At 32.9% G+C, this 21,255-nt stretch overlaps 3 protein-coding genes across 9 annotated transcripts in view; 2 read left to right on the plus strand and 1 right to left on the minus strand.

The window, feature by feature from the left end:
- Positions 1 to 12,450, plus strand: part of LOC117205841 (protein 5NUC-like) — a 17,150-nt gene extending 4,700 nt beyond the window's left edge. For 2 of the 3 annotated variants that reach the window (XM_033444617.1, XM_033444622.1), the window contains exons 2-7: positions 7,029 to 7,506; positions 8,761 to 8,992; positions 9,085 to 9,684; positions 11,101 to 11,538; positions 11,642 to 11,831; positions 11,934 to 12,450. In XM_033444617.1, coding sequence (XP_033300508.1) covers positions 7,337 to 7,506; positions 8,761 to 8,992; positions 9,085 to 9,684; positions 11,101 to 11,538; positions 11,642 to 11,831; positions 11,934 to 12,130 — 1,827 coding nt within the window. In that variant the 5' untranslated portion in view covers positions 7,029 to 7,336 and the 3' untranslated portion in view covers positions 12,131 to 12,450. Of the gene's footprint in view, positions 1 to 1,575; positions 1,852 to 7,028; positions 7,507 to 8,760; positions 8,993 to 9,084; positions 9,685 to 11,100; positions 11,539 to 11,641; positions 11,832 to 11,933 lie in introns of those variants that run through there. The other variant, XM_033444607.1, reaches the window with a different exon arrangement.
- A 231-nt stretch (positions 12,451 to 12,681) lies between these two features.
- On the minus strand, positions 12,682 to 15,936 carry LOC117205820 (SET and MYND domain-containing protein 4-like). 3 transcript variants are annotated; one of them, XM_033444595.1, is made up of 7 exons: positions 15,741 to 15,936; positions 15,537 to 15,673; positions 14,236 to 15,433; positions 13,881 to 14,161; positions 13,579 to 13,737; positions 13,055 to 13,198; positions 12,743 to 12,988 (listed from the first exon to the last, which is right to left on the minus strand). In XM_033444595.1, exons 3-7 carry the CDS (start codon positions 15,299 to 15,301, stop codon positions 12,743 to 12,745), a joined length of 1,896 nt encoding a protein of 631 aa, XP_033300486.1. In that variant the 5' UTR covers positions 15,302 to 15,433; positions 15,537 to 15,673; positions 15,741 to 15,936. The 3 variants fall into 3 exon arrangements, with proteins under 3 accessions (XP_033300479.1, XP_033300486.1, XP_033300481.1); XM_033444588.1 differs by having other exon boundaries at positions 12,682 to 12,988; positions 15,537 to 15,936; XM_033444590.1 differs by having other exon boundaries at positions 14,236 to 15,430; positions 15,537 to 15,936.
- A 1,118-nt stretch (positions 15,937 to 17,054) lies between these two features.
- LOC117205807 (E3 ubiquitin-protein ligase Topors) lies at positions 17,055 to 21,158 on the plus strand. 3 transcript variants are annotated; one of them, XM_033444557.1, is made up of 7 exons: positions 17,055 to 17,212; positions 17,841 to 18,270; positions 18,355 to 18,588; positions 18,666 to 18,937; positions 19,010 to 19,183; positions 19,264 to 19,477; positions 19,555 to 21,158. In XM_033444557.1, the coding sequence occupies exons 2-7, from the start codon at positions 17,882 to 17,884 to the stop codon at positions 20,594 to 20,596; spliced, it is 2,325 nt and encodes a 774-aa protein (XP_033300448.1). In that variant the 5' UTR covers positions 17,055 to 17,212; positions 17,841 to 17,881; the 3' UTR covers positions 20,597 to 21,158. The 3 variants fall into 3 exon arrangements, with proteins under 3 accessions (XP_033300448.1, XP_033300467.1, XP_033300458.1); XM_033444576.1 differs by having other exon boundaries at positions 19,025 to 19,183; XM_033444567.1 differs by lacking the exon at positions 17,055 to 17,212 and adding an exon at positions 17,450 to 17,467.
- Positions 21,159 to 21,255: the final 97 nt, after the last annotated feature.

The raw sequence follows: 21,255 nt of genomic DNA on the forward strand, positions 1-21,255 counted from the left end.
TTTTTATTCCATATATATTTCCATTACATTTATACGTTATGCATTATGCATAGTTTATGATCACGTTGTGTTCACGAGGTAAAGTCAAATGTGAACGTATATATTTAGCTCTGAAAAGGAATAAAATCAAGACGATCTCGACTACCTCTAATCGATCAAACAAACTCGTTTGCGAGTCTGCCATTGAACTTTAAAAGCACCAACCGACCAGCTTGCCAAAAACTACAGCGCTGAACTGACACAATCGATCGTTCGTTCGAAAGGAAGGTACTAAGAAATTATGTAGTATATATATGTCGGAGATGAAAAGACATCGGGGCCTTTCCTTTAGAATTTTTGGGAAAATCCCCAATACTTTAGTCTAGACTATTTATTATAGCTGTACTTAAATAATAAAACTTAGGGGTAGTTGTTATGATTCAATCTGATTGTGTTTACCCGAGATTTATGACAGTGGGCTTGGGCACGAGGTGACACAACTGGTCGCTGAACGTAGCCACGGTCACGGGATGAACGTTTTTACCTAACAGAGAAGTGCCAATATTATGGGACACTCGTTGTATTAACAATCAAACCCCGGGCAGGAACAATGTCGCTGCTACGTGGAACTGCCTAGCAACGGCGGCTGGAATTTTGTTGGTATCCCCGGCCAATATATAACAAAACGAACTCGACCGTAAGGAGAGGAAAGTTTTCATCAGTCTTTTATTCTTGCGATCACCTTGTCGTCACAGCAAATGTTACTTTGTGTTCCAAAATATATTCTACGTTTAACAAAGAGTTACCCCGTTGACCGTGGATTCGTTATTGAACCTAAGAACATTGTCATTAACATCTCGAGTGTCTAATCATCACGGTTATTTGTCAAACCGTGTAAAAATCATATTTATATCAGTAAATATAATCTCTATCGTACAACAACGATGGCTAGTCCGAATGAAGATTCGTTACGCGCCCCTAAACCTAACGATAACCCGACATATATATTTGGACAATTTTCAAAGTTTCACAAAAACAGCACGAAAACTATTATGCTAACGATTTTTATATTTTCCAGCTCTAGGAAACAAATTTTAACAGATTGTTTTTAAATTAAATAATGTCATACGCAATATTCGTATTCAGTATTCAAAACGTTAAAGCTTTATGGTATCTATCGATGAATAATGTATCGGCAATTTGTGAATTCTCTTCGTAGAATAACAACCATCATTACCATTCTCAGTCTCTAAACTTCTAACTGCTCTAACTTCTAACTTCTAGCTGCCTACGAGAATTGGAAAGTTAGCCTGTTAATCAAGAAGATCAAGCTAATTAGATCGCCACTCTCTTGGCCATAATAATCCCCTTATCTAATTTCACATTTTTAAGAATCAGGATCGATCCAACCGAAATTAATTTCTCCCTATCGAATTTGAATTCCGTGATTCTAAGAATCTCTCGCCGAAAGACAACAAAATACAAGAAAAATTCAAATTTCACGCACATTCGTCGTTTATCGTTCACCGTTCGCCGCACGTCAAACAGATTTTTCCAAAAGCTGCCTTCCCGTCTTCTCCGCGTCGAGGATGAACCACGTGTACTCGGCAGAATTTACCACCGTCTCAACCAGTTTGCTCTGAAATCCACGAGCCGGAGGAGCAATTCGTGGATGGATCGGGGGACAAACGGAGGCGGCTCGAGGTTTTCGGTCGGCGATCGTGTTCAGTCGACGTCGGTCGCTCGGCAAAATCGGTTCGTTGGCGGAAACGCAACTTCATCGCCGTCGTGCACTCGACGTCGTGCTCGAGTCAGCCGTGTGATCGTTGTGTAACCAGCGGCCAACTTTCATCGCACAGAGGAGATCCATCGGTGAGTGATTGGCATCAGGATCTCTCCTCGTTATGAGGAGTGAGATATTTTTAGTTCGACAGTCGAATACGTTCGAATAAGCGCGCTCCGGATGCCTGATCGTTCCTCGATAGATCATTCTTCTTTAAATCCCTTCTATCGAGTACAGTATACGACAAAATCGTATTACGTGTTCGAAAGGGGTGAAAATTTGGAAATTTGTTGAACAATCGAGTGATTGATGGACATCGAGTGATTTGTGAAGATTTATTATTGTCACAGCCACGTCGTAAGACGTAGTACGTCTTCGGATCCTTTTAAAATTTCGTTCAAGTGACTCGTGATTAATGCCTATCGATCATGTGGCTCGACGCAATACGATTGGTGCGGTATTTTTATTATCTTTAGTTAAAATATCTAACTAGCATGTTTTTTTTACTTTTCAAGGTACAAAGAGCGGCTTAATAAAATCTTTGTGTACTTACCGTAGGAATCTTTAATAAACAGATTAGCATTTGTCAGGATTAGATTATCAATTAGATCTTTGTCTCAATCGATATGATTGGCTTCAGATTTTTATCTTTCGTGATTACTGAAAACATTCAATGTTTTCTAACAGAATTAACGTGGAATTGTATCTAGGCAGAGATACGTTTACGTACACATATTTATTTTTATAATCTTGTATATATAATACATTTAGATAGATCTAGTATTATATGAACAGCACACGAAAGGAACATTACAAGTACATTTTTATTAATTTCTTAATTTCGAACAATATATTTTTTTTATAATTCAGAAATATAAGTTTCCTGAAAATAACTAATAAATCTATGAAATTTTATAAACAATCGGGTGAAGAATCATTTTTTAAATGTTCCTGTATCGTGTATTGATAGGACGTAAAAATACAGATTAAATTCTACAATCAATTGAGATGACAGTTTTGGGAACATAGAATTGATTTTTAAATTAAAAAATTGCTTATTTCTTGTTTGCGTGATCTTTGTATGTATAGTTAGAAACGAGCCCCTTCGATCGCCACATTCACTTTGTTGCGAATTCTCAACTAAATAGCGATCGGTCAGGTTCAACCGACCGATTGATATCGCGAACCTTGAATGAGATTAACGCTCGAGGTGAAGGTAAATTAAATATATCGAGTATTAGTATGGTTTGGCAATTTATTTGCACTTTTAGTATATAGGAACAATACGACGCTCTGCTGAAGGTTATCGTAGGATGTCGTTACTCCTCCCAACAAAAGCTCCGTTTCGTCCTTATATCCTGACTTTCCGTCCCCGGGTTTTCCATGGTTTAATTGTACCCTCGTCTCTTAGTCCCTTAACACGTTTTCAAAGAAATCTCCATCAGCAGTACCAAGCGTTCTCTGCTGGGTGCTCCCATCGATATTTCAGTAATGCGAGTCGCTCAAGTGGTGGTCTCAAGAATGATTTCTCGTTTCTTTTGTTTCCATTCCTCTCCGCTTTCTACAAAATCAGTTTGAATCTTGGCCGAGCAACGAACGGTATAACTTAAAATCTCTGTCCTAATTCGTTACAATGTCGAAGAGAAAAATTGAAAACTTCTTTCTTAGTTTTACATTCTAAATAATTTTTTTTAATAAACCATTTTCGTATTACTTTTATAACAATTCAACGGTTTTATTATTATGGAATATCTTTTCAAATATCTACGACGATCCTTCGCAAGTAGTCAAATAAGCGACACCCGAATATGGGTTACGCAGTCCCACCAGAAACTTTGCTGACAACCGAATACGGGTGTCGTGGCAGTCAACGTGTTAATGAGGTGTGCATCGTAAAGTTTACAGCTTGGGGAGGTAGGCAATTCGAATTTTCTCGAAAAAGGCAGATGTGTTGTCCGAGTCATAAACTGACCGCGACTCCAAATCCCGAACACATCTAACAATGATAAAGAACACCCTTTATCACTTGTCATGAGGCATCACACACGTCTTTATTACGCTTGAATATTTTAAGATCTTTAATCTAATAGTATGCTTTTTGTCGTAGACGCTTGTCGAAGTTCTTATCAACCGTGGTTTTAATGGCTCGTTGTTAGTTTAAGTTGTCTCGCGATTCGGCAAAGTATAACGCTTTATATTTTAGATTCGCGAAACTTCTACATTTGAAAATTTAATGATAGATTCTATTCTAGAAGATAAACATAGTCACATGTAGCTATGCTATCCAGTTTTTTAATCTGTAGCAATTAAATGAAATAACAGAGCCTTCGTTTGTTCGAATGGAAATCAGTTCTCATCGAACGAAACTCGATGAGGAAATAGAAAACGCGAAGTAGATAGACATCTGCCGTATTTAAATCGTATCGAGTGATACGAAGGCCATTTCATTCAGAAGTTACGTTCGTTAAATTAATACAAACCGGGTATAGTTGATGCATTTTTTCCAATATGAGGAAGTACAGCGTATCAATTAGACGTGAAACAAAACGAAGCCGCGTAGTTGATTTGTCATTGTCATTTTTCTAATGCAACGCCAAATAACTCGTTATGTAACCGTATTTATCGCAAGTGCCACCTTTCTAAGTCCTAAATGTTAAACGCTCATAGCTAATTGAGGTCAATCGTTTCCTCGTATACATTTGTAGGAAATACATTTTACATGTGCGTTTAGAAGGAATTTGAAAATGCGGAATTGCATAAAATGCAGATGATAAATGCGCAGAACGTATGTAAAATATTCAACATGTGGTACTTTGTACAGTGCTTGGTAGATAGAGCAATTTTCTACACAGTCTGTACTTTTTTACCTATAAGTATTTTCAAACGTATGAATTTGCATAAAAATCTAACAATCTAGTAATAGCAGTCGTACCAAAGCGTGCAAATTAACGATGAATTAATAATTAGAAGCAACAGTCGCTACCTACAGGCTACAGTGCTAAATTGCGTTTTCCTCTTACCTTTTACTTTGCTTTTGAAATTGTCAAATTTGTTGTTTCAGTATCACCGGTTGTATTATATTTAGTAAAAAATTAAGAAACTTATTTAGTGTTTAATTATATAGTGTATGTATTTATAATTATATAATTATATATGTGTAGTTATATGGCGTAATGTATGTAAAAATGATATAGTATATTAATTGTATAACAATTATATAACATAAATACTCAATAATCGTTGTAGAAAGAGAGGGAGAGAGAGGGAGATAATTTATTGTAATTCCAGCCTCATACAATATTCCTTATCAGCACTCCACACCATATCTCTGAAAGTCATTTTAGTCTTAGACCTTCTTAAATCTGATGTACAATTCAGAAATTGAAGAATTTGAAGATAAACAACTTGTTGGCCGAATTCTACAAGGTTTTACAATAACAAACATCTTATTCTACCTTATTCTTTCTTATAAGTTTCTTATTTTACCTTAGATAATGCTGATGTATTTTATACAGCCTTCTCCCTTTGTTTCTTAGAAAGCAGCAATCAAATATTTTCATATTAATAGAATTTATAAAATGTGTCTCGGTTAGAAAATTGCATACTATGGGAATTTTAAAAAGCCAGCACAACTAAGGATATTTTTAAAAACATTCGTGAAATACAGGGCGTGTTCTAAGCGTGAGAAAATATCGAAGACTCATTTTTAGAAGAAAATCGTTCAGTAAAAAATTCAATGGTAGTAGGCAAACAGAATCAGCGTTGAATGTTTGACTCAAAACTTCGAGAGAAAAATAGGGAAAAATAAGGAAAGATCATAGAAACCGATGATTGAAATTGACGATTAGAAATAAACGTCAATAGGTTTTAATTCTTTTCGCTGTAAGTTATTAATCAAAAACCAACGTTACTTATAGGATGGCCTAATACTATTACACGTAGCTGCGATAATTGTAGAGGATAAAATCATTGCAGATTGATTTGCCCGTAATTCTGTAATCAAAATGCATCATGTCAGAAATATACCAATACCCGAATACTTTTGAGCGGTGGTGTATATTACGCATAATGCGTGTGAGTGGAATTTTTGCTTACTCGCGACAAAAAATCTCGGCATGCGTGAAATAGAAGTATAAATAATAAATACATGCCGACGAGGTACCTCAAAAAATGTCAGGTATCGTTAAACAATTTCTGGATCCGATAAAGCAATCAATACCTGCTTTGTCAGCGGCACAACTTGCAGCACAGACGGCTAGAAAATTTCTATCGAGCTTCGTCTAAATTCTGTATCGCAAAATTAAAAGTAGGCAAATTAGCTCTTCTGCGATCTTCGAATTTTTTTCTCTCGATCTCGCTTTCGCCTCGGTGAGAAAAAGAAATTGTCAATGTTTTAAGAAATCATTATCGTACGATTATCGAAACGGTTCTTTCGTATTTCTCTCGAACTCGAAGATCTTCGAATATGCAAGAATTTAACGAAAATGCCACGCTTTTTCTAAGGTAGAAAAATATGCATCGGTTGAAAACAATTCAGTCAGAAGACAAATAACAGAATTCGATAGTAAAGCATTCACACGGATAACCGGAATACACGTAATTGATTATCGAAAGGATATTTAAGCCATTTATCGTTGTGCAAGGAATGTTGTGCAAGGAAATTATATTCACCCGTATCGTGGATAACAGTATGCAATTATTGCCTCATCGTTCATCTCGGTAAACTACTTTTTTAAGTCCTTTACCTTCTTTTCGCGACTTTCCTCCCAAGTACCCTCGATCCAGCTGATTCATCATTAACACTTTCACGCTCGATAAAACACGCGATATAGTTCGACGAGTTATTAATTATTCGTTATTACTAATTAAAAACTAATATTAATTAATTCGCTAAACCATACATGAATCTGTCTTCGATAAAACTGGTTGCAAATTATAATACGTACGCTATGTCCTCGTTACAAAACCATCCTAAAAATTGTATCTCCACTATCAAGGCATTAGGCTCTAAGATTTTTTGCGTTTATGATAAAACTATAAGTGCGCAAAATAATATTTCCGAGGAACACATGATGGATGATTTATAACAGTCCTCAGGAGATGTAAGTTCGTTAAGATAGTGGAGATTGTTTCTCGTTACGTGAGTATTCTGCGCGGTATTCAACGAGAAGTAATTTAACGACAAAACCTCGTTTACAATAAAAATTAACGAGCTAGACGATAGCGGATAGTCACGATGCATCTTTTTCTTTTCTTCGTTTAATAGAAAATCCAGACAAAGGATCCTGACGACTTCCTCGAAAACGAGAAACCTAATGATCCAGAAAATGAATGGATTGTCTTAAAACGAAACGGCTGATCGTTAAAACGAAGGAGAAAAACGGGACAGATAATAGAAAAGAAAGGAATATTAGTCAGCGATGAAACTACGAATCGGACAAGGTCGCAATTGGTGAACCAATTTGTCCCCTTCCTCTCCATTCTTTCTGGCTGATAGCCACCACGATACCCAAGTCGCTTGCCTTATTACATTTAAAACAACCGGTTAACGGAACAGTGTGAAATTGGACGAGAATGCAGCCGAAGCGTGAACAGCCGTGTGACAAAATGCTCGTCGCTTGGATCATGATTACGACCGTTCTGGCGTTCTCCAGTGAAGTCCTCGGCAACCCTATGCCTACGGAACCCCAGGAATCTGAGGGACTCACCCTTCGAATCGTTCACACCAATGATATGCATTCGAGGTAACTGGTTTTTATATCCTTCTTCCGCTTCTCTTTCCTTTTTATTTTTTTTTTTTTTTTATTTTTTTACTTTTTACAAAAGGAGAATTCGAGAGGAAAGATATCTTTGATTTTCTAAAGAATATATGGATATCATAAAAGGATACGTTTCGTATCTTTACAGGAGGAAGAAATATAGAAAAAGAAATGCGTACGTATATTCTGAATTTGTTCAAATTAATAGTTAGCCTGATTATTCATTTTTATCACAATTTCTTACTTTTCCCTCTTTCTTTATTTTCGTTATTTAAAAAAAAAAAAAAATGAACGAGTAAAGATAAGAAACATCTACAGTCGCGAATTGTCTAATAGTAATAATCGTCGGAAATTATTCGCTTTCGCCACAACGTTTCCCTGTTATCAGATTTATCTTTGTAAAAATCGTTCTATAAAAAAAAAAGGAATAAGATAAGAGATTGATTTTATCGCGATTAGTCGACTTTTATATTGATTCGAACAGCGGAGACTCTGTAGTTTTCGCAATTAAAAGAAATAAGATAGAAAAATAGATGTTGCGAAAAGTTTTCAAGATGCACAGACATCGACTAGCATTCTTATCGCCGTATTTCTCCATTGTTTCACTTCGATCATCCCATATTATGTTCGTCCATCTTCTAAAAATTTCCAGACGTAGAAATACGAATAAGATGCGCATTTGCGTAAATATCCCCAGTCTAACAGTCAGTTTGTTTCTCGCGGATTGTCGCTATTTATTGCGTTTAGTAAGTTTTTCAATACGCTCCGTCGCAAATTATTTCGGCTAAATATTCAAATAGTCAAAATATCGGCACTACGCGATCGCAACGCATCGACGCTAATTACGAACAACGTAACGATAACTAATACTCCACGTGCGACTTAAACGTTAGTTTTCACGTTAATTATCCAGCGAAATACCTTCACGTATGAAGGCCACACGAAAGAAAATCAGTTTGTTTTCGCGATGATTTTCTAATTTCGATGATACTCAATATCTAGAAAGTAATGTGTTTTCGTATACTTGGTATTATATTCCACTGTTTATCACACCACTAATAACGAGTCGAGTAGCCTGTTTTCAAACGCAGATTACTTATAAATTATTCATAACTGAATCTAGCCAATTACAAAACAAATTAGACTATCAGCTTGAATCAGATACATCCTTTTAACTCAAACAATTAACCTGTTAATTTGTCAATTAGTCTAAAAAAATTGCCCGATTAATGTTCACAGATTCGAGCAAACATCAAGATTATCAAGCGTTTGCTCGAAGAAAGAAGCAGAGGAGAAGAAATGCTATGGTGGATTCGCGAGAATAGCTACTCTGGTTCGACAAGCCAGAAACTCGTCGGTCCCATGTCTCTTCCTCAACGCTGGCGATACTTATCAAGGATCTATGTGGTTCAGCGTGTACAAGTGGGAAATTGTAGCCAAATTCTTGAATCTCCTAGCTCCAAATGTCACGGTAGAGTATCTCGTGTGAAAATACTTCCGTACTATCCATCCATGCCGTCGATCTTTTATCGTTCTGTATTTTTTTCTGTCACAAAATTACAGAGTTTAGGAAACCACGAGTTCGACGAAAGCGTGGAAGGTTTAATACCTTTCATCCAGAACGCCTCGTTCCCCATAGTCACTTCCAACCTGGACTTAAGCAAACAACCAGATCTGGCAGCCACAAAGTTAAAAAACAGTACAGTTCTAACCGTAAATGGAGTAAAAATCGGCGTAATCGGTTATCTAACACCGGATACCAAGATAATTGCCAGAACGGAAAACGTGATTTTCTTAGACGAAGTGGAGAGCATTCGTAGAGAAGCAAAACAATTAAAAAGCCAGGGTGTGAACATATTGATCGCTGTGGGACATTCTGGATTTGAGATGGACAAAAAGATTGGTCGAGAAGTGGAAGATATCGATATAGTGATCGGTGGACACACGAATACTTTCCTTTATAATGGCATACAACCGGATTTGGAGGTACCAGAAGGTTTATATCCAACAGAAGTAATACAGAAAAGTGGACGAAAGGTTTATGTGGTTCAAGCTTACGCTTATACTAAGTATCTTGGCAATCTTACGGTGACCTTCGATGATAAGGGAGAAGTGACTTATATTAATGGCAATCCTATTCTTGTAGATAGCAGTATTGAACAGGTGAGCGTTAAATTTGTATATATATATAACAGAAATAATTGTCATCTACATTATTTGATATCAAAGTCGGATCTTCTTTTGATGTGCAATTATATAAATCCATATCTTGTAATGAAATTGACAACATTATCGATGCAAATATATATACATGGCATATAACATAGGCATATAAGGTTTATAACAATAAAAAGGCAGCTCTAATATTTTAATTATATTTATTGGAAGAAGAAGGCAGGTTTCATATTCAAAAAAACAAAAGTTTATTATTATCAATTTAACCGATGGTTGACTAATTAGTTGATATTTCAAAAAGTAATTTGATTTTGATTGACATTGAATTGATTCTTGTTAGTTTTCTCAAATTATTGAAAAATAGATTTATAGCTCCTTAATGCAGCAGTACCTTTATACACACGTCCCGATAAACTGTACAAGGATAGCGATAAGAAAGAATTAGAGATCAATGCCATCTATTGAGTGTTTGAACTTAGTCCGAAAATCGAGAAATGTTAACAGGAACATAGAATACTCGAGGAAGTCGTTAAATTTCTAGTGTGATGTCACAGACAAGATTCGCACTATTATATGAGAAAGATAGAAAATAGAAGTTACCAATTCGATTTAGATATGCTCCTAATATATTAGCCCTGTCCATAACAGAATATTATAGACAAGAAAAGTTCATCGCTAAACTGTTCTAAATTCCATTGCATCATATATAGAATGCAATAGTTTTTTATAAAATTTTGTTAACCCTACTATTATTGTTGCCATATGCTATAACTTCTTTGAGAGACATTGTAGAACAATTTTTTGTTAGCAATTATTAAAATAAAAGATTATTTTTTAAGTTATATTTGAATATTAAATAGATGTATCATCTCTACAATGTGATTCTAAAAGTGTAGAAATTATACTTAGAAATCAAGTAATTGGTTCATTTTCAATACCGATTTGATTTTAATCATCTCTACTATTCCCAGTTTTCGACCTCAGAAATTTTATTTTTCCTTAACCAGGCTATAGGAAGTATGTATTAGGAGTATGTAACCAGAGGAGATGATTTATATTCTCTGTCTCTCCCAAAACATTTACTTTCCTTGTTCCTGACTTCATTTGAAGGATTTCTATGCTCCTATTAACATATCATGACTTTCAAAATGTACTTTTATAATAATGATTAGACTATGGATTTTTATGCAAATTCATATTCTTGAGAATATGATTAAAAGAGTAGAATCTCCTTATAGATCTATCTCCTTATAGATCTTACAAATCCACAGATTAATAATAATTATTGCTTGTTATTATTAAAAAGTCGTGTTATAAAATAAAGTCATGTCAATTAAATAGAACCAGTAACATCAAACTAGAAATTATATTAATTATATAATTGTTTGTTTTGTTTCGTAATAGGCGAAAGATATTTTAAACGAATTAGAACAGATGAGAGATGCTATCGATAATATTAGCTTAAGAATACTCGGAAAGACACAAGTCCTCCTCGAAGGAGATAGTAAAGTTTGTAGACTAAGAGAGTGTAACCTGGGCAATTTAATCACAGATAGCATGATTGATTACAATGTTGGTGAATATGCAGACCAATCCAGTTGGACGGATGCTGCAATAGCTATTCATAATAGTGGCAGTATCAGAAGTTCTATCACAAGAGGCAATGAAGATAAAGTCACCATGGGTGATGTTCTTAACGTGCTACCCTTTCATAACACTATCCTAAAAGCTTCAATGACTGGAGAATTGTTATTGTCTGTATTAGAATGGAGCGTTTACAATCTAGACAAGGATAATACTGCTAATCTCTTTGGAGCATTTTTGCAAGTTTCAGGACTTCAAGTATGTGATTATATATACATAGCATTCTAGCTATTACTACAAACCAATAATTCAATATTGTTAAACAGTAATTAATCATATTACTTTATTTAAATGACTACAGGTGGTCTATGATTTAACTCAACCAAAAAATTCAAGAGTAATTTCAGTAGAAGTATTGTGTGCATCCTGCAATGTTCCAACATATAACAAACTTGAAAAAAATCGAACTTATAATGTACTTCTGACTGACTTCTTGCAAAGCGGTGGTGATGGATATTCTATGCTAAAGGATCTCAAAACCACATCTCTTGGTACATTTATATAAGTTTTGTTAAATATAATTTTTTAAATGAGTTACTTATCGTTTAACAGGCTGTTTAATAAGCAATGTAACAATGCACTTTCTTTTGTAGGTGTCACTACATCAAATACATTAATGATGTATTTAGAAAAACATAGTCCTGTACATCCTGCTGTTGAATGGAGAATTACTTACTTCAATAATTATTTCCAAACAGTTTGTACCACTTGCAGTGGTACAAATAGTATATACCACTCAATAGGGTTAACAATTTTATTACCAATATTCAGCTGGTTGCTAGCAAGATAGATCCTAATACATAGGATACATTTTGAGGAATTGACATTCAGTATTTTGAAAGTTCATAATTTATACCAATTTTTTATGCACCTTTTACCTTCTTCACTACCTCAAATATATGCTATAAACTGTACCCTTTGAAGCTCAGTAAGAACATCACTGCAGTATCTATATAATTGTTCAGTTCCAATGAACATACTTTAATCATTATTTTAGTTACTATCCAACCTTATCGGCAATTGAACATTATAACATTTGTATGGTTTTACAGGTATTGTATTTTCTCGATCTCTGTCAATTTGTACTTAATAAAAATAATATAATACATATTTTATATGTCAATATATAAAATGTTATTGACATCAAATACACATTGACGTCGTATTCATAGCACATATATTTTTAATATATACAAATATATAATATAAATATATATTATTATAAATAAATATTATTAAATATTAAAACATGTATAGAAATATTCGATGTAAAGAAGAGACAAATAGTTTAAAACACACATTTATTTTTCATACACATTTTTACACATTATTTTACACATTATTTTTATACAAAACATATTAAAATTTTGTTTTGTATAAATTTTATCATATAAGACTTTACTTACAGTTCAGGGATTTCAAATCGATTTCCATTTAAATCGTAGACACGCTTCAAAGTTTCTACTACATCATTCATTTCTGTACTTGGCATTGGCACCAATTCATATAGTACTTCAATCATTTTTAACAAATCATCAACGATATGTTTATCCGATATATTTCCTTCTGTTGCAATATCAACATATCTATTAAATTTTCTTAACACATGTCTAATCCTGTTCTTATCTTCCTCCTTCTTAACTAAATTCTATAAAATAATAAATCGCGGAGGTAAATAATAGTACAAAGTATTCGTAATTAACTAATAACTTACTCTGAAAGATTTTAGATTATAGTATAGTGGCCAATCCTCTTGACATGGTAGACAATTACACTTAAAATAATACTGCTTCAAAAGTTTTTTTTGTCTCACAGCTTTTGGTGTAATAGCATAATGTTGGGTATAAATATCATATAACTTAAAAAGAAGAATAAAAAATTTGTGAACGGCAAAACATTAGTATCACAATGTACCATTTATGTATCACTTAAATATACAGGATGGTTGGCAACTGGTGGTACAAGCGAAAAGGGGGTGATTCTACGCGGAAAAAGAAGTCGAAAATATAGAATAAAAATTTTTTTTTTAATTTTTTCATCGAGACAACGATCTACAGTGAGATCCATTATAACGAGACGTGATAAAATGCACGCGTACCGAGCGAAAATTCAAAGTCGATTTTCTCAAAAACAAAGCCTCAAACGAAAAATTTTTATTCTACATTTTCGACTTCTTTTTTCGCGTAGAATCACCCCCTTTCCGCTTGTACCACCAGTTACCAACCACCCTGTATATACCTGTTCACCTTCTTCAATAGGATATATAGCATAGATAATAACATATTTAGATCTTGAATGCCTTAAGATATTTGGATTACAACTGTGATTAATTAAGCTGGAGAATGGCATGGCTGCAGCACCACGTTCAACTGCCTCTAATCCACATTCCTCAGAGAACTACAAATAGTCATTTACATTAATTATCTATTATGTCCTAATGTCATCTACCGAAAATCGGCACGAACTTCCCGACCAACCCAATATTAATAATTTATGACAAAAAAAAGTAATTGCACTAAAGCAATATGAAAATCACATACACTATGAATATTACTAGGAATCATTTGCTGATGTCTCAAAATAAGACTGCCAACAAATGTAACATCAGCATTTTTTATTAACACAGATAAATCTTTGCTTAATGGATTTCCAAACATATTAGTACATGTTGCTACAAAATATAAAATAAAGCTTGCATCTAAAGATCTTCTAAAGAGATCTTGTACTGAACGTTTTTCAGTATTAGTCACAAGACCTAATAAACTCCTATATTTATCACTAGGAAAAGTTCCATCTTTAGAAAAACCTTTTGTTCGAGAAGCTGAAAAGAATGTAAGAAAATACAAAATTAACACTCATATTAATTTCATCATGGTAATGTGTATAGCTATTTACCAACACAACTATCAACTTCTTTTAACTCCTTCCTTAGTTCTTGTATATTTGTAGCTTCTCTCACAGCCTGAATTGCAAGTCTTAAACTAAACAGATCTAATTTGACAAAATTCATCTTTAACATAGAGGGAAATACTGTGCATTCAATATCATGATACTTTTTCCATTCCATAGCCTTACATTCCTCTGAACAATACATAGCATATGTACAGTGCTCACAAGGTATATTGGCCCAAGACACCTCCAAACAATTTGAGCAATGTGTATGTATATTATCAGGTGTTAATATTAATGAGTATGGCTTTTCTACTGCAATTACTTCACCAGGTCTTATTTTACGAGTAGCTACAATATGTCTACCATATTCTTCATTATACTTTATAGTTACTGCATCAGAAGCACAAGGAACTTCAATATTACGAGTTTTTATCTTAGGAAGCGGTGGTTGTTTTATGATATTCTGTTTCTTCAACTTTTGAGATGCTAAATTGTGTTTTGTATTATTTAGTTTTTCACTTAATCTTTTTCGGTTGATATCATCTGAAGACATCTTTTCCAACCAATATTGTGCTTCTTTTATGGCATCTTCCATACGAGGATGTTTCAGAGCATTTAAACACTCAACTTTTCTTACACAAAGCTTAGCACGTAAATTATCTGGATATGTGAGTGCTAGTGCTCTATCTATGTCTTGAATACATAACTCACATTTATGTAACTTCATTAGAACAGCAGATCTGTTGGCATATGCCAAAGCAAGTTGTTCAGATGGATAAGGAGCATAAGCTATGCTTTTTGTATATAATTTTAATGCGTCCACACATGTATAATTTTTCAATGGTGTTGAAACAAATAGTTTATTACCTTGTTCTCTCAATTTCTCAGATTCCTTTGCATCTTTTATATCACCACAAGCTTGTGGAATTATATTATATTCTAACATAACATTAAGAGTAAATACTATACGTTCTTCATCTGTACATAATGTTTTGTATTTATTAATCAGATCTTGATGTTTATCTGCAGCAATTAATTTTGTATTTAATGTATGTAATACTTTCTCCATCCTCTTTCTTTTTTATTGAATAACGTTATCATAAAAATACATATGTATGCATATGTAGATTAAAAAATAACTATGGCTAGTATTGAACGGCAAGACGCAAATACCCGTTATTGTCACAAATTAATGTACCTGCTACATAAAAATATTTAGATACAATATTGTATACAGGATATTTTTACGGCAATATTAATGAACATCGCTACTGCTCGACTACGTAACAATATGCTATTTTTACCTCACGAAATCAGAGTCACCGTAATTTTACGTTAACTGACTGCGGCTCAGGACCATATCTGACCAATTCTTAAGAAAAATAGAGTTTCAGGAAATCTTAAGTGTTCCTCATTAAGTGCAAGTATAATACCTTAGAACCTAGTACAAAATATGGAATTGATATTTTATTAAAACAGACATATTCGGTTTTACTGAATGAAATTACTTCCAAAAACTAATGGGAATAGCAACAGCCAATGAACTGAAGGCAAAACTTCGGTCAAATAACGCGGCACTATTGCAGGTTCAGGGATAATTACGGAGATATTACAATTAGTACCAAAAGGATTCATTAATTTTAACAAAATATTCGTAAAAATATATCCATCATTTTGTCCCTATAATCTATTGAGTATTATATTATTAGACTACGCTTAAACTACTAATTTGAAAGTACAAAATTACACAGAATACGCATGAAAATATATATAAAGTATTCAAAGTATAATGCTTTCTATAATATTTGGTAGGTAAAATTTTCTACCGAGGCTCTATCTTTTTAATTATATTTTCAAAAAAATGAATTTGCGTAAAAATCTGCAATCTATATATTATCAATAGTGAAATAACTACGGTTCTTTAAGTAATACATATCTTAGCAAGACAGTTGAAATGATTCAGTAATGACATGATAAAGCATTATTTGCGAACTATATATGTATGTTTCCCATTATTCTTTTTGGCTAATGATATGAAACATAATTTCCTAACATAGCAGCTTTATCTTATGATCATGGTACGTACAAGGTTTTCTTTAATTGAAGAATTATTTCTATTTTATCTCCATCATTTTACAACATAATATTTTAGAAAATAAACTGGTTATAGTTATCGGTTGATTCTGACAAATTATGTTCATAAACCATTTGTTTAAAATATAATATTACGAATGTATAAGAAAAATAAGAGTACATCAAAACAACGTATAAAAAGTATTTATATTATTCGATTTTTCAAATATTTAGAAATGACAAATAAACATAATAAATAAAAGAAATTGATAAAAGTACTATTTGTACCATGTTAGCAATAAAAAGCATCAAGTATTCAAGCTTTTTTGTCTTTGTGCAATAAATTATTTCGAGATATTAAAATGTTGGTACTACTGCGATTACTTAATTTTCACTACTATTAAGTTAGTCGATACAGTTGAAGCAAATTAACAAAAATTTACAGTTATATGTATTATTACTTATTTTTATATTATTATAATAAGTAAAGACAATGTAAGAGATGTAATCTGGAAGTCGTCCAAAGCCGAAAGGCACGGACTAAAATAAATTAATAATAATAATAATAATATATTATTATAAATGACGTAATAAACAATATAAGTAGTTAATACTAATAATTTAAAATATTGAAGATAAAGTTTGAACAAATAAATATTATTTCAACCAGACCGTGTATTTATCTATCTTCATCCTGCTAGGAATTTTTTTTAAGAGGGTATCACTGATGATAATAATTCTTACCTTCGGTTAATATCTCATTCATAGCATTATGCTACACCAGTTTCCGTTCTGCAATCATGGGTTGCTATGAAAGTATTGTTCCCGAGAAAAGATAGTTTTGTTGAGATATTAATTATTTTTCGTCTAAACGCCGACATTAAAATTTCCTTCTCGTTTCTCGAAGGTAAAAACTCATACTTCTAGAACCGTATGATTTATGAAAAAAAATAGTGACATCGATAATCAATAACAAGTTGAATAAAATGGAAACATACCGATTATAAAACAGCTTTATGACGCCTCTTTCTTTTCCGTATGACGTCTTTTTCTTCACTTTCTTTCTTGTTTTAATAGAAATACGTTCTTGAAGGTTAATACAAGCTTATCTTTTTTCAATGAATTTTAAGACGAAAAAATTTTTATCTTGATATTTTTACACGTACGTATGACATTTACGTCGACGTAATAGAGTTTATATACAGTCTTGTATTTTTGTTAATTGTTCATTTTTATCGTAAACTGAAATTATTTATGTAACATTTTAAACAACCTATCGTAGTCTGTGAATATTTATAAACTGTAATAATAATAACAATTAGATATATGTAAAATATCTTGTATAGTCTTCATAAATTAGTGGATAATTATTAATATTATTAATGACATTATTTAACTTTAAGTTAAATTTACTAATTTCACTTTATAGTATATATACTTAATTCATATATAATATATTGTAGATGGAATTATTTTTTATACAAGTATATTAATGTTAACTTTCTTGAATTTATATATGATTTAATATATTTCAGGGTAGTTCCTTTTAATAAATGGACAAATATATTAATCTATAATGGAAGGCCCATTAGAAGTAAAAGATTCGACCGCAGGTGCAGAAGAACCTATTAAATCAGAAGCACCTGTACAGAATCCAGATAGCAGTGATCGGAGTGATGGTGCAGTGTCACCTCCACCAAATTGTAGCATTTGTTTGGGCAAATTAGTGAATACCTCATTCACTGATAGTTGCCTTCATCAATTTTGTTTTACTTGTTTACTTCAGTGGTCTAAAATAAAGACAGAATGTCCATTATGTAAGCAGACATTCAAATCCATCATACACAATGTTAGGTCAGAAGAAGATTATGACCAGTATCATGTACCTAGAGAATTTGCCACTTTTGACCTTAATTTTGAATTAGGTCATGCTATGGATGTTGGCACTCATCGTTTTCATTATAGGTATCATATAAATCTTAATCTAAGATTAATATTTAATATTAAATATATAACAATGTCATAAACGAATAAATTAAATCATTGTAGAACAACTATGACAGGACATCACAGGCGCCCACATGAAATAGTGCTTAATCCAGAACAGGTTGCAAGAAGAGAACAATTACCAAGCATAGCACCACAAGTTCCAATAGGAGAGCGCTTACGTAGACGTGTAAATCCAGCCGATTATCGTCGCACCATTTATAGGCTCGGAATTTGGGCTACTGCATTACCAGATGTATTTGGCCGCTTTCGCGAATGTAGTGCCGATTTTTATCGGTAAGTATTAGTACTTGGTACTATTTATACATTATTTGCATGAAAAATCAATATAACGTTTTCTTATTCTGTCTAAGGAGAGAACCGAGAGAATTAAACCGACTTATACCATGGTTAAATAGAGAATTGCAAGTATTACTTAATAACAATTCTTCACTTGTTGCATATGTATTAAGTATCATATTGGATGCTCTTAGTCACTATGATATCAGAAGCTCAGAATTTCGAGAGTTAGTACGCCCTCATTTCAGCACATATACAGATCACTTTGTACATGAATTACTTAATTATGCGCGAACTAATTTCGATTTAGTTGGCTATGATCAATCTGTAACTTATTTACCTCAAGGTATGTGATATAGTTCCATTACTTATTTGTATATCATACGTGATACCTTACACCCTTTCTTTCTAAAATTAATAATATTCATTATAGGATTGTCAAATGAATATGTATCACATATTTTGTCACCTGCATCTAGCAGTACTAGCACTAGTTCTGACGATTCAGATGTCCGAGTTCTAGATGAAGCAATCGACCTTAGAATGAACACAGATATGCCTAGTGTAGGACCGCATACAATTAATATGCCTGGTAAAACTCTCATTTGTCTTTTTTTTGTTCCACATTGTTATTTTACATGAAATTAAAATGTAAAGTATTTTTTTAATTAGGTCCAAGTACCGTAGCACAAACGTTCCAATTGGAAATCCCATACAATGTACCAGATGTATTGACTATTTCCTCTGATTCCTCCACATCAGATAATGATTGCGAAGTGATTGGTTATGTGAAACCTCGTCATGAAAGAACTCCAGAAATCATAGAATTACTTTCATCCGATCCTGAAGAAATAAACATTTCTCACATATCAAATGATAACGCTCAGTAAGTAAAAATATTTTATTTCAGAACACTTGACATCAATCGAAATCATAGCTATGTTATTTTAATATCATTATTAGAGTTCCAGCACCTGCTTCATATGAAGATATTGTCCAACCTAGTACATCTCACAGTATTAAGAACCGAGCATTGGCATCATCATCTAACGAAAGTAATTCTGATTCAGACAGCGATTACAATTTCCGAAGAAGCAGAAAATATCAAAGTCGTACTAGAAAACATACGAAAAGAAGTACAACTAGTAAAAGGCGCAAGCGATCTATAGAAGCAAGAGTTCGTAATCGAACGAGTAGGAATTTATCCAGTTCAGGTGAAAGTGACGCTAGAAAAAAGGCATCGAAAAGGAATACTCAGCGGACATCGAAAAGAAAATTAAGTAGTAGTAGTAGTGACAGCAGTTCTCACGAAATCGAATCAAAACCTTTGGATGAAAAAATGTCGAGAACTTTACAATATTCTACGAAAGGCACTGTACGGGTTCGTAAAGATTTAATTAAGAAAGAAACTCGATATTCGGATGATGAATCATTCAGTAGTAATAGTACTGATTCAGACGAAGTTGTGAAGAATGTGAAATCTCGTACACTGCGAAAATCTAAAAGGAAATACGCCACTAGTTCAAGTGATTTTGATACGAATAGAAGTGAGAAGATAATTAGAACAAGAGGTAAAACCAGACAAGTATCAGATACAAAAGAAGCTCACCGAAAAGAGTCAAGATACAAGAGTGATCGACAATCTGAGTCTAGAAGTAGCAGTGTATCTTCTTATGCATCCCAGAAAGAAAAAAGAGATAGTTCTAGAAGACGGGAATCTCAACGAGATATGAGCGATAATGACAGCTCTTGGACAACCAGAGACGTGTTAAGAAAAGATCGTGAATTTAAGTCCAAGACAAGAGAAGTAATTCTAAATAGTTCAGATTCTGATGGAGATTTTAGGTCGCACAGTCAATGCAGTAATTATTCAAGTAAATCTTATACACGTAAAAAAAAATCGAAGCATAAAGATAGGCATAAAAGTAAAAAGAGGAAACGATCTAGCAGTAGAACACATAGTTCATCAAATCGATCACGACTAACTCGACGACATCCAGCTTGAAATTGAAATACAATATTGAAACATTCCGATTCGAAAAATGATTTAATTAGAAAAAGAAATAAACGTGTGCAACTCCTACAAAATTTGCAAGGGGTTACAAAAGATCTCAGGGTAACACCAAATCAAAATCGATGAAAATAACGATGCATTTGATTGTTAATTGGCTTGGATTCAGAAAGATATCACTGAATTTAATTAAAACCATTTAACGATTACCTATTTAATTGAAAGTTACTAATGAATTTTTTTAAACTATCATGTGCACGTAAAATACAACAACGATAAAACATGATGAATTCACGTTAATTTTGAATATAATCATTTGTTCATCATCATCAATATGGTTATAAGGGTGCAGAGACGTTTAACATTTTTAAATGAAAACATACTGCATTATATGAAATATTATTTTATTTCTCTATATTTTTAATGAAAATGGCTTCCACATGTGTTGTAAAATATATGGAAATTGTGTATAAAGTACTGACGTAAAATTACAGGCTTTATTTATAATTTTTTCTATTGTATAAATTGTTTACATAAAAGATGCGACCAAACTTAATGTGTTAAAATTTATGTTAAATTTTGAGCAATATATGGAAAAGAAAATATTCTGCATAAATACGTACGAACATATATATATATATATGTATATATAT

The sequence above is a fragment of the Bombus bifarius genome, unplaced genomic scaffold (genome assembly GCF_011952205.1).
Source record: "Bombus bifarius isolate JDL3187 unplaced genomic scaffold, Bbif_JDL3187 scf7180000007966, whole genome shotgun sequence".
NCBI classification, from domain to species: domain Eukaryota; kingdom Metazoa; phylum Arthropoda; class Insecta; order Hymenoptera; family Apidae; genus Bombus; species Bombus bifarius.

What these genes read in the sequence shown, in the direction of transcription:
- LOC117205820 (XM_033444588.1), bottom strand. Translation starts at nt 15,301, where the DNA reads ATGGAGAAAGTATTACATACATTAAATACAAAATTAATTGCTGCAGAT. An exon ending in AGAAGTTGATAGTTGTGTTG is followed by an intron (nt 14,162 to 14,235) that starts GTAAATAGCTAT and finishes CATTCTTTTCAG; the next exon opens with CTTCTCGAACAAAAGGTTTT. An exon ending in TTCCTAGTAATATTCATAGT is followed by an intron (nt 13,738 to 13,880) that starts GTATGTGATTTT and finishes GACTATTTGTAG; the next exon opens with TTCTCTGAGGAATGTGGATT.
- LOC117205807 (XM_033444557.1), top strand. Translation starts at nt 17,882, where the DNA reads ATGGAAGGCCCATTAGAAGTAAAAGATTCGACCGCAGGTGCAGAAGAA. An exon ending in TGTAACTTATTTACCTCAAG is followed by an intron (nt 18,938 to 19,009) that starts GTATGTGATATA and finishes TTCTAAAATTAA; the next exon opens with TAATATTCATTATAGGATTG. An exon ending in ATATCAAATGATAACGCTCA is followed by an intron (nt 19,478 to 19,554) that starts GTAAGTAAAAAT and finishes TATCATTATTAG; the next exon opens with AGTTCCAGCACCTGCTTCAT.